General features: G+C 33.3%; 1 protein-coding gene across 3 annotated transcripts in view; it reads right to left on the bottom strand.

Moving 5' to 3' along the window:
* Positions 1 to 12,375, bottom strand: part of SPAG6 (sperm associated antigen 6) — a 55,354-nt gene that overhangs the window by 3,230 nt on the left and 39,749 nt on the right. For 2 of the 3 annotated variants that reach the window (XM_006907003.1, XM_025043484.1), the window contains 2 exons: positions 4,585 to 4,701; positions 1,050 to 1,195 (listed from right to left, as the gene is read on the bottom strand). In XM_006907003.1, the coding sequence (XP_006907065.1) occupies positions 1,050 to 1,195; positions 4,585 to 4,701 (263 nt within the window). Of the gene's footprint in view, positions 1 to 82; positions 161 to 1,049; positions 1,196 to 4,584; positions 4,702 to 12,375 lie in introns of all 3 variants that reach the window. The other variant, XM_015585606.1, reaches the window with a different exon arrangement.

The raw sequence follows: 12,375 nt of genomic DNA, 5'->3' as shown, positions 1-12,375 counted from the left end.
ATGTTATATAGAGTAAATATACATTTTATGATATATTACTCTTTTGGTATGTTTTATATATATTAATACTTTCAAAGCTAACTTGTTGGACCTCTTTTGGTCAAGGATTTCTCGTAAATCTCCCAAGAGTGCATAAATTTGTATCTTTGGAAATAATTTACTTGCAGAATATATGTGAACAGAATAATCTTAAAGAAAATTATTTTTGTCTTTAAAATCAATATTACTATCTGTATTAAAAACCACTGATATTAAATTTGAAAATAGTCTATACAACTTTTATGTTATGTTTTGAACATTGGAATTTATATTCTCTAATATTAATTAGAGAAAATATGAAATGAGGGTAGGATTAGAAAAATATAGCCTTTAATTCTGCATGTATCGTGGGAATTTTTCAAAATTTTGTGATTTAAATCATTCTATCTTTTCTTGGTAACTTTTAATTATTTTGGGTTTGGTGGTATAGTTCTCTTTTAGACTTATAAGGACTGAGGCTTAGGTTTAATGCTCTACAATTCAACTTCATTTTAAAAAACTAATTTTGAAAATAGCTTCTTGCTACAGTATTATGAAGCACCTGCATATCATAAACATTATTTTATTTTTTTCAAATATAGATTGTAACTTTCTTTTTTGACACTCGACATCTCTTTTCTATTTATAATACTCCCATTAATATAAATGTGAGCTTAAGGCAGAAAAATAATATGCAGGTAACTCTGAAAATCAGGCCCCGTCTAAATCAGGTTCACATTAAAGATTAATTTAATTTGAACTCTGTATTTGGGCACTCTAATAAAGCATGTCTTAAATTAGTACAGAAATGTCTCAAATGGCATTCCAGTTTGATTTGGAAACGTGTGTGTCAATGAGAACATTATTTAAAGTGAGAGAAAAAAGAGATCAAGAGCAGAAGTAAAAGTATACACATCGATCTCTTATAATATTTCAGAGTCCACGTTTTGACACGATGGATACAAAATCTAGATTTGAAAACAGAAAAACTATGTTATAACTTTGAATTTCTCAAAGTTGATTTTTCCTACCTTACTATTTCCTCTGGATAACAGTTGTTAATACTGTTAATATATTCTTGAAGGAGGGATCCAGGCTCTGCTTTTATCTCTTGAACCTTTTTAAGTCCACCACTTGTTACAAAAAGTCGTCGAGCTTTGCTATCATGTGGCAGCACCTTGAAAAGTAAAGCACATTAAAATGTCAGCTTTTCTTTTTCAAGTTGGATTATTGCTACTCTATCTGAGGAAACGTAAAAGAGAATTTATGTCCAATATATCTGTAACATAATGAGTCTATATTTGGAAGTTAAATGCAGTCTTTTTAGGAACATACGAACTTTTCATGTTATGGATATGGGATAAAGGCAAAGAACATAAAGAAAGGCAATGGAGATCCACTCATACGCATGAAATGTGAAGTGGTATCCCTCCTTTGCAGATATCCATTCAAAATCTTTTGGCTACCTACAAAATTAACGACAAATTCATTAACAAGGCCCAGAAGGTCTTCTGAGACCCGGCAACTAAGTACCTCCCCACCTTCCTTTCCCATCAATCGCTATCCCAAATTTTATTCAATAACCTCAAAATGTGCGTGCCAGGCCATTTCTTGCCTTTGCCTAGGCTATTTCCTCTCCTAGAATGCCCTTCCACCTTCCATACTCTTCTCCCCATTTGCTTGGCTAACTCCTGTCCATCTTTAAAATTTAGCTCAGGTGTTACTTCCTTTAAGAAACTTTCTCTGGGACACCCTTACTCTCTTATCCCAGGATGAGTTAGATACTTTTCTTTTCTAGTAGCATTCTGTTAAATCCCATTGGTGCACTTGCCACCAAATTAAAATTAACATTTTAATTATCAGTTTATATGTCTGTCACACATAAATGTCATAAAGTCAGAAGCTGTACATTTGTTTATTCACTTCTCTAGTGCCTGGTGATTAAAAGATGTTCAATAAATGTTTAACAAGTGAATGAACATATTAAAGAGTAGGCAGAGGAAGGAAATTGAGTTGTTAAAGAGATAGAAGAATTAGAAAAGTAAGGAATCAACAAATCTAAGAGAATATTTCAAGGAAAAACCAATGAGAACTAAAGAAACTCACTGGATTTGACAGTGGATGTTTGTGAGTTGAGAGGAAAGAGAGGAGATGAAGAAATTAATTATGTAGCACAACAACAACTGATGAGAAAAGGAAGGTTCTGGAGAGGGGCTTCGCATTGTGGGAATTCCCACTCTCTTCCTTGGTCATCACTACTATTCCCTCTGACAGAAACACCCTTTCTGTCCCCCGCCGCCCTTACTCTTTCCTCAAAACCAGCTTTTTTCTCTTGTATTTCCTCTCTGAATGCCTCAGACTGCATTAACGTACTCCTTCTTTTAAAGGAAGTGTATTATGAAGTCTAGCACACCGAAGTATTTTTTAATTGTTTCATCTGGCCTCCCCAGCTAGATTATAAAGTCCCTTGAAGAAGAACTTTGTCTTATTTGAGTTATTTTTTTTTTGTTTGTCTATCCCCCAAAGCTTTATAGGGTACATGTAGGCATTTAACAAATACTTCGAACTACAAAAAGATCTGGCTAATAGAATGGTAATACACATCAACTGGACAATAAAAGATTATACAATACTAAGATATTTCTAAAAAATTGAATGGCTTACAGATATCAGTTTTAAATATTATTTTTATTTTGGCCTGGAGAGTTTTCATACTTCCTATGTCTGTCCCCAGCTACATTAAAATAATACCTTTTTACCTCTGCCTTGCTCTCCCATTTTTTTCTAATGCTCTGATATCTTTAGATTAGGAAAACACAAAATTCTGCCTGGAGCAAATATTCCCAAAGGCACATTTGTAAGTGTACATAATATGAAGTACTGTCTGTCTTTATTTTATCTTGGCTATCTAACCTTCCACAAATCCCACTGATATGTGTTTATTTACTTTAGTGACTGCTTTTCAACTCTTAATTCTGGTTAGAGTTCATTTTTATAGCAAGTTAAGTAGCCTAAAAGATTAGACTATTCAAATGAAACTTTCAGAAATAGTGCCAACTACTCATTTTTGAGAACTGATGACTCTGACTATACATGATCCACTCAGCTCCTTACTCTTCTTGCCTCTTAGCTGGTCAGTATTTTACATAGCTCCCGGAAGGGTGAAAAAAAAAAAGTTTAATTATTTTCTTAGAAGAAAGAAGACAGAACATAGGTGTTTGATACCCAAAATTGTATCTCGAGGTGGCTTCAGCAATGTAAAACCTACTATCCAGGGGCTCTGGTGCTTGAGGGTCAGCCAGGCTGTTGGAGATGGGCAAGAGTTTTTTTTTTTGAAGAAGTCAAGGATGCTGGTAGAATATCTTTCAGATGAGTACCTAAAGCTAGACCTATTTACCTATAAGGCCTCATTTAGAAGTTATAACAATATATAGTTTTGTTTATTTTTTGTAGAAATATAGTGCACAGATAGTATAGTACCTCTTTTATATAGTATTTTAACTGACTATTCAAATAAATTTGGTACCCAACTGATTTTTATTAATCTTTTTAATGAGCCTTAACCATTATGTTTTATATTTTTAAAATGTTTTTATATTTTAAAAATGATTTTATACGTATTTGTGCTTACTATGTGCCAGTGATTGAGCTAAACTCTTGACATATAACATCCCATTTAACTTTACAATGGTCCTATGAAATAGGTACTCTTATTATCCATGTTTTATGGGTGATCATACTAAGACTGAGAGATGTCAAGACTTTGCTAAGGATATTACAGCTAGTAAATGTAAATCCAGGTACCCCAACTCCACAGCCTGAGCTCAGAGCCACTGAGCTAACTGAAAGTGGGATACCACTTTCACAGACTCCAATTCCTTACATCAAATCTCCTGGGCACAATTTAACCAGTTCTTGAGAGCTTAGAATCACCATCCTAATTACCAATGGCTGTGGCAATGCAGTCATTCTCTCTCAGCCATTGCTATCAGTAGCCAGTCCTGCTGACTGCTGCCCACTGCAAGCAGCTGGATCTTCCTACCTTACTGCTAGTGATCTGCAATCATCTAAGAAATGTAACAGCTACATTTGTTAAAGTTGTTCATAAGTCAATAAACTTTAAATGACCGTCTGCGAGCATCTCCGGTAAGTGCATGGACTGTGTGGAAAATATTTCAGTGGCTCAGAGACCTTTTTCTATTACTTTATGAGATCTTTGCAGTGTTCCCAGATGAGTGAGACTAACAGACACCAGGGAAATTACTGAAAGTTGCTTATAAATATAAATGATCTGTATTATGAGGGTTTTATGTGTTGACATACTATTTTCTCCCCAGCGACACCAAAAAAAGACAGTGCAGAGGCTGTGAGGAAGAAGGAAGTGTGAATTTTTTCAGCCTGTTAATTTTACTAACCTACGTTACCGTCTCTGTCAAAACAGTCAGCGAGAATTAAGTAGTAAAACCCTGCCCCCATATTACAGGAGAAAACATTGACTCAACAGAGAAAAACAAGTCAATTCATTTCCATCTCCTCCCCCTCTTCCAGGCTAAGAGCATGTCTTACCTTACTGAACTGCCCGACCACGTGCTTCAGAATGTTGGGAGGAGCATCATACAGAAACGGCTCGAGGGCTGGCAAATAGGTGCATTTTTGTAGGATATTCTTTATAGCTTTTTTACTCTGTTGAAATACAAGCAAAATACATACCAAAGTAAGTAATCGATGAAAGCTTAACAAAAATACATGTCTCATGTTCCTGGAATTTGAAAAGGAAATCCATTTCCCGGTCTAAGCTGCAGTTGTTTCATTTTTCAAAATAGTTGTCAGAAAAATTGTCTTTCATTGTTTTTATCACAGAATACCCTGCCAGTTGTCTTCATGTCAAATTTTAAAACATATAGTTATTATTGAGCTCTTAAAATACCTATGAAGGAACTAAAATTCTAAATCATAAAACTAGAGACTCTAAATTAATATGGATTATATTTTATAAGTATAAATTTTATATATATAAAACTATGAGATAACTAATGTCCTATTCCTTCCAATCAACAAATATGAGAAAATACTTAATTTACTATAGAAAGCCATTACCAGGCAATCTATGTTCTCCAAAAGATTTCATGGTATGTAGCCAGAAATATTCTCCTATGTGCATTATTCGATGAGCATTTGCAGATATGCTGCTATATATCACAGGTAGAAATTGCCCCATTCATAGATAGAAGCAAAACAGAATCTACTTAACTGTAGAGAAAAGCTCAGCAATAGGGAGTATGTTACCTGCAAGCAAAAAAATAAGTACTCACGTGTACCTTTCCCACTCTCCCTAGCACTCTGTATTCCACGGTGACACCATGTGCTGCTGCCCCCCTGCTGCAAGTGTGGCTGAAGAAGGAGTCTGATGTGGCTGTAACACATCCCTGCAGCCAGCTCTAAGGCCACGGCTGGTGTGATTCTGTTCCCTTGCATTAAAGCCTGCCCCCTTCACTTTGGAAGGCTTCACGACTGGGTTTATCTACAGCTGTTTTCCACTGGAAATCCACATCTGTTTGTACATGTGTGGTTTTGTGCTTCAGTGCGTCCTTATGGCCTTTCCTCTGATCACCTATTCTCCATCTGAGGCCTCAGCTGACCTGTTCCGGCATCTTGCTATTGAACGTTTAGCAATGCTCCTGAATGTCACAGAGCATTCTTATTTTCACACCGTGAATTTTACAGTCAGTAGAGAAATTTTGCAAAAACTTTCATCACATTTGTGCTCTCTGGAAAGAAACTCCTGAATTTGTGATTTCCCCGAGACACAGGCTAAGCCGTCTTGTAATAATCTCTTATCTCTTGATACATTTATCCTTAAATATTGTTTTATAAACTAGATTAAATAAAACAGGAAATTAAGAAATGCAACCCAAAATTTTTTCTACAAGTAGTATAACATAAGTTGGAATGAAATTTTATTCCCAACAAACCTAATTATCTTTGTAAACCATCTTAAGATCATGGGGACGTTAACAGGCCAACAAATTTAACTTAACTACTGTTGGTGACAAAGTCTACTGACAGTATAGCAGAGATCACTTTCACTGTACCATGGAGACAGGCTTGCTCTAATTTTAACAGTTCTAAGTTGGTGATGTACTGTCAAGTCATTAACGAAGAACTCTCGAGGATTTGAACTTCTAATGACGCTAGAAATTCACTGAGCTTTACTATTCTTTGTCAAGAAATATCCTAGATTTATGACTACATACTTCTAGATAGGAATGTATGTCATGATTAATAATCAGCTGTACTGCCCATTATGAAAGGAATATTAGTATATTAATTAAGATTTTGTTTACTTGTCAATTTCTGTGCTTATAATTTTTAACAACTCTATTGTGATACAATTTACATACCATAAATTCATTTTAAGTGCACAAATCAATGGATTCTTAATAAATTTACAGAGCTGTGCAACCATCAACACAATCTAATTTTACAACATTTTCATCAACCCAGAGAGAAACTGCATGCCCATTTATAGTCATTCCCTATTCCCTCACCCCACTTATCCTCACCATCGCCAGGCAAGTACTAATCTACTTTCTGTCTATAAATCTGACATTTCTGGACAATTCACATAAATAGAATCATTCAATATGTGAACTTTTGAGTCTGACCTTTTTCACTAAGTATAATGTTTTTGAGGTTCATTCATGTTATAGCATGTATCAGTACTTTGTTCCTTTTATTGTCAAATAATATTCCATCATACATATTTATCACATTTTATTTATTTGTTCACCAGTTGATGAACATTTGTGTTGTTTACACTTTCAGCTACTATGAATAATGCTGCTATGAAGATGCGTACACAAGTCTGTGTGTAGACAAATGTTTTCATTTCTTTTAGGAAGATACCTAGGAATGGAGTTGTTGGGTGATAATGGTAAATTTATGTTTTAACATTTTGAGAAACGGCCAAACTGTTTTTCAATGTAACTTTACATTCTCAAGAGTAATGTAAGAAGGTTCAAGATTCTCCACACAATGGTCAGCACTTGTTACTGTGCATCTTATTAATTTTAGTCATTTGTGGGTATGGAGTAATATCTCATTATGGTTTTAATTTGCATTTCCCTAGTGACTAATGATGTTTAACATCTTTTCATGTGCTGATCGGTCATTTGTATATCTTCTTTGGTGAAATATCTATTCAAATTTTTGTCTGATGTTTGGGTTATTTGTGTTATTATGGAGTTGTAAGAGCCCTTTATATATTTTGAATACAAGTCCTTTCTCAAGTATGTGATTTGCAAATATTTTTTCCAGTTCTATGGTTTATCTTCTCATTTTCTTCTCAATGGTGTCTTTTGAAACATGTAAGTTTTAAATCTTGATGAAAAGCAATTTATCAATTTTTTTTAAATCATTTATGCTTTAGGTGTCATATCTAAGAAATCAATGCCTAATCCAAGGCATAAAGTTTTATTCCTGTGTTTTCTCTAAGAAACAGTCATAATTCATAATCATATCTATGATCCATTTTAAGTTAATTCTGGTGTATGGTACGAAATAAGGGTCCAAAATTAATATTTTTCAATGAGGATGTAATAATTATCCCATTACCAGTTGCTGAAAAGACTATCCTTTTCATGTTACACCACCTTGGCACCTTTGTAAAAAATCAATTGACCGAAAAAGGGTCTATTTCAGATTTTCAATTCAACTACATTGATATATATGTCTTTCTGTAAGCAAGTACAGTACTATCTTAATTACTGTAGCTTTGTTAAGTTTTGAAATTAGGCAGAGTAAGTCCTCCTTTTTCAAGATTGTTTTAAATAATCTGGGTCCTCTGCATTTCCATGTGCATTTTAGAATCAGCTTCTCAATTTGGGGGTAGGAGAGACAGTTGGGATTTTGATAGAGATTGTGTTGAACACATAGATAAATTTGGGTAGTATTGCCATCCTACAATATTGAATCTTCCAATCCATGAAAGTGGAATGTCTCTCCACTTATTTAGATTTTCTTTAATTTTTTTTTAGGAATGTTTATAGTTTCAGTGTACAAGTCTTATATTTCTTTTGTTAAATTTATTCATAAGTCATTTATTCTTTTTATGCCATTGTGAATAAAACTGTTTTCATAATTTCATATTTGAATTCTTCATTATTAGCATGTGGAAATACAATTGATTTTGATATATTGACCCTATACCCTTTAACTTTGTTGAACTCATTAATTCTAGTATTGGTGTGTGTGTATTCTGTAGGCTTTTCTACATACAAGATTGTGTCACATGTTAGATTTAAAATTTGACAGCCTTTAGTAATTGTGCCTTATGTAGGTTATTTATTGCTGTGAGCAAAATAAAATAGTTCTTATAACTTCATACTGTGAATTGTACAGAAATTATATGGCATCAACAAACTCTTTTATTTACTTAACTCAGTAAATCAAGTGATATCTTACTTTGAACTAATGAACAACAGATTATGAATTTTGCTAATTGTCACTGCATTTAGTAGCTAGTGTGTATCTTTAGACATACATAATATATGATGATATCAGAGAAGGAGTCAAAGGCTATACATTTAGGACAACTTGACTTTCAGCCTGGTTTTCCTATAAACTAGCGTAGCATCCACAGTTCTATATTCATTCATTTTTCTGTCATTGCTTTCTTTTCATTAAATTTATTTGAGTGACATCAGTTAATAAAATTATATAGGTTTCAAGTGTACAATTCAATAATACATCATCTGTATATTGCATTGTGTGTTCACCACCCAAAGTCAAACCTTCTTCTGTCACTGTCTATATGACCCCCTTTACCCTTATCTATCTCTCTCCTACCCCACCCCCACCTATTCCCTCTGGTAACCACTAAACTGTTGTCTGTGTCTATGCATTTTTGTTTTGTTCATTTATTGCTTTCAGTTTTATATCCCATATATTAGTGAAATCATATGGTTCTCAATTTTTGTTATTTTATAGAACTGTCCACACTGATTAAAGCTGTTGTAAAAACCACGTAACTGACTAACGACACTATATTTTACCTCTAAACAACACACGTAAGAATAATAATTAACAAAATAAAATTGTCAATATAAACCTTTGATATCATTTCAATTGTTTTTCACAAAAAGGAAGGAATAATAAAAATTATTCATTGTTGCTTTCCTTAATGGATGATCTTAAATAAAACTTTAAATTTTTTCTTAAATGTTTCTTATTCAAAAGTTAATTTTGTTCCAAAAGCATTTTGGCCCAAAGAGGTATAGTTTTTTAAATGAAGGGAGAACATAGGAATACATTTTGTGACCTTAGGTTAGACGAAGTCTTCTTAGATATGGCTCCAACAGCACAAGTAACAAAAGAAAAAAAATACAAAAATTGAATTTCACTAAAACTTAAAAGTGTTTTGCTGTAAATGATACCATCAAGAAAGTGATGAGACAATCTACAGATTGGGAGAAAATACTTGTAAACCATACATCTAATAAGTACTTGTATCTAGAATATATAAAGAACGTTTGCAACTCCATAATAAAAAGATAAATACCTTCCTTTTTTAAACAGAGCTAAGAGTCTAATTACCATTTCTCCAGAGAAGATATGTGAATGGCCAATAAGCACATGAAAAGATTTTCAGTATCATTAACCACAAGGGAAATACAAATCAAAAACACAGTGAGATATCAATTCACACCCACTAGGATGGCTATAATAAAAAACAAAGTTAATAAGTGTTGGCCAGGATATGGACAACTGGAACCTTCATGCACTGCTGGTGGGAATATAAAATGGCGCTCACATCAGAAAACAGTTTGGTGGTTCCTCAAAATGTTAAACAGAGTTATCATGTGAGCTAGCAATTACACTCATAAGTATCTACCTAGGGAAAAAAAAAAAAATCTCTCCATGCAAAAACTTGCACAGTAATGTTCATAGCAGCATTATTCCTAATAGCCAAAAGTAGAAACAACCCAATTGTGCATCAACCGGTGAATGGATAAAGGTGGTTTATCAAAATACAGTAGAATATTACTTGGCAATAAAAAGAACAAAATATTGATATATGCTGTAACAAGAATGAGACTTGAAACTTATGCTTTGTGAGAGAAGCCAGGCACAAAAAGCCACATATATTGTATGATTCTATTTAAATTAAATGTCCAGAAGAGACAAACACACAAAGACAGAAAGTAAATTAATGGTTGCCTGGGGCTAGACAGGGAAGATACAGCTAATGGGGGAATGAAAATGTTCTAAAATTAGATAGTAGCGATGGTTACACAACTCTGTGACTATACTAAAAGCCACTGAATTATACAATTTAAATGGGTAAATTACATGGTATATGAATTGTGTTTCAATAAAGCCACTAAAAATTTAAGGGGAACAACCATGATAATAAGAATACAATATTTAAATCAAATAATTATCTTAGAAATAGTTTTATAACTAAGGCGATAGAATGAACTTATTCAAATGCCAAAACTAACATGAAACATTTCAATACGATGCCTTTAAATCAAAACAAATGAAAATGTAATTGCCTGAATATTTTCAAAATATATATAGGTAAGCTTATTAGATAAAAGATTTATTTTTTCAGTTTTTTATAAGATATTTGAAAGAACATAGGCTCAGACAGATAGTAAGGCTATGTGAAAATATGCAAGAAATTCCAAGGGGCTGCTCATTGGTTCTCTTGGATCAGAACCAGTTAGAGAATGCTTACAGAAGCTGACATGCCTTTGGGACAAAATGAACTTTAACATGGCCTTGTAATTTGAAAGCTGCCATAGAGTTACAACTGAGAAATACCATTAGACAGTTTCTGAAGCTCTTGAATACATTTTTCCCTACTGAGACAATGTCAAATCAAACAGATTTGGAGTTTCATCCTAAAGTCTTTAAAACAACTGATAGAATCCAAGAGACCTTGGGAAGAAAAGAAAAAAGAATGGCCAAGTCCCTACAATAAGAAAACATTTGGATGGACTTAAAGCCTTGGAGAGATTGCTAACAGGACAATGATTGATAAAGATCCCACTTTTTAACCCAGTGTGTTTCCTGAAAGTAAATATCGCATCAAATGTAGACAGAAAAACCTCGACTTCTATTAGTAAACCTAAATGTTTTACTAAAATCACCTTTGTTAAAATAAAACACAAAAAAATTATCTTAAAGAAGTGAAGTTTTCAAACTTATTTTACTCCAGTGATTTTTATATATCACAACATAAAAAGTCATTAAAAACCAAAATATATAAACTTAGTAGTATGTAAAAAGTATATAGTGCTATCTAAGAGACTATTTGTAAGGGTTTCTCAGCTGTAATTACTGTTAACTCCACTGCTGATTATTCATGCTCTAGCTTATGTATTCCTTTATTTCTAAAACTTCAAGAAAATAAAAGTTGTTAAATGCAAGAATCTGAAAGTGCTAGAGACTTTTTTCAGGATATTAATGATTTATCTGTTGACAGCATAAAGGTTGAACATAATTATTATTACATCCTGGGCAGCATAGCTCATGCCTTTAGGAACCCAGCAGAGGTGGCCCCAGTCATTGACTCACTAGAGGTAAAGGGCAAGGGAGGATGAGAAGTGAGGAGGAAGGCAGAGGGAACAAGAGGAATTTGGGGGGTGAGAGAGGGAAGAGGGAGGAAGAAAAGGCAATAATGACCATGGGTTAAAAAAATATGAAGCCAAAAGAGAACTACAGACATAGGTTAAAATTACATATATGCAAAGTAGCTGTCTTGGACACCTCAAAATTGAAAATGGGATTGTGGTTTCTCAACCAGAAAGTCAAAGAATTACAGAATTGTTAAATGGAAAAAGCCTTAGCACATGGCCAATCTTACTCTCCCTACCAAGCATTGCCAAAGAACACGGTCAATATCGGAGAAATATAAAGGAAGCCCTCCGTCTATCAAATCATCGCTCTGATCTAGAAATAGAGAAGTAACGTGTAAACATAACCAAATATAGATAATTTCATTTTTGTAAAATTTAAAATTTATAAAGATATAAATTAATCATTAACGATCCACTATATATAGCTTACAGAGTCCCTGAACTATACAGTTCTAATAAATTTCCTGCCTCATTATGTCACCTAAAGTTTTTTCAGCAAATACGTTTTCTTATTTGTTAATTTGTTGTTTTAATTAAAATTCAAGTATAATTTAACTTACTGTTATTAGTTTTATTTTGAATTATTGTGCTTTCTGTGCACTTCTTTCAATCCAAGTCAATTCCAAAAGCTGCTTTCAAAAAGTAACATGTTTTCCTAATGAGTCAGTATGCTTGGAAACACTTTTTTTTCTTTGAAATATTATAATTATTA

The sequence above is a fragment of the Pteropus alecto genome, unplaced genomic scaffold (assembly GCF_000325575.1).
Source record: "Pteropus alecto unplaced genomic scaffold, ASM32557v1 scaffold11, whole genome shotgun sequence".
NCBI lineage: Eukaryota > Metazoa > Chordata > Mammalia > Chiroptera > Pteropodidae > Pteropus > Pteropus alecto.
The sequence above is the reverse complement of the archived record's forward strand: the minus strand, read 5'-3'. Positions and strand labels throughout refer to the sequence as shown.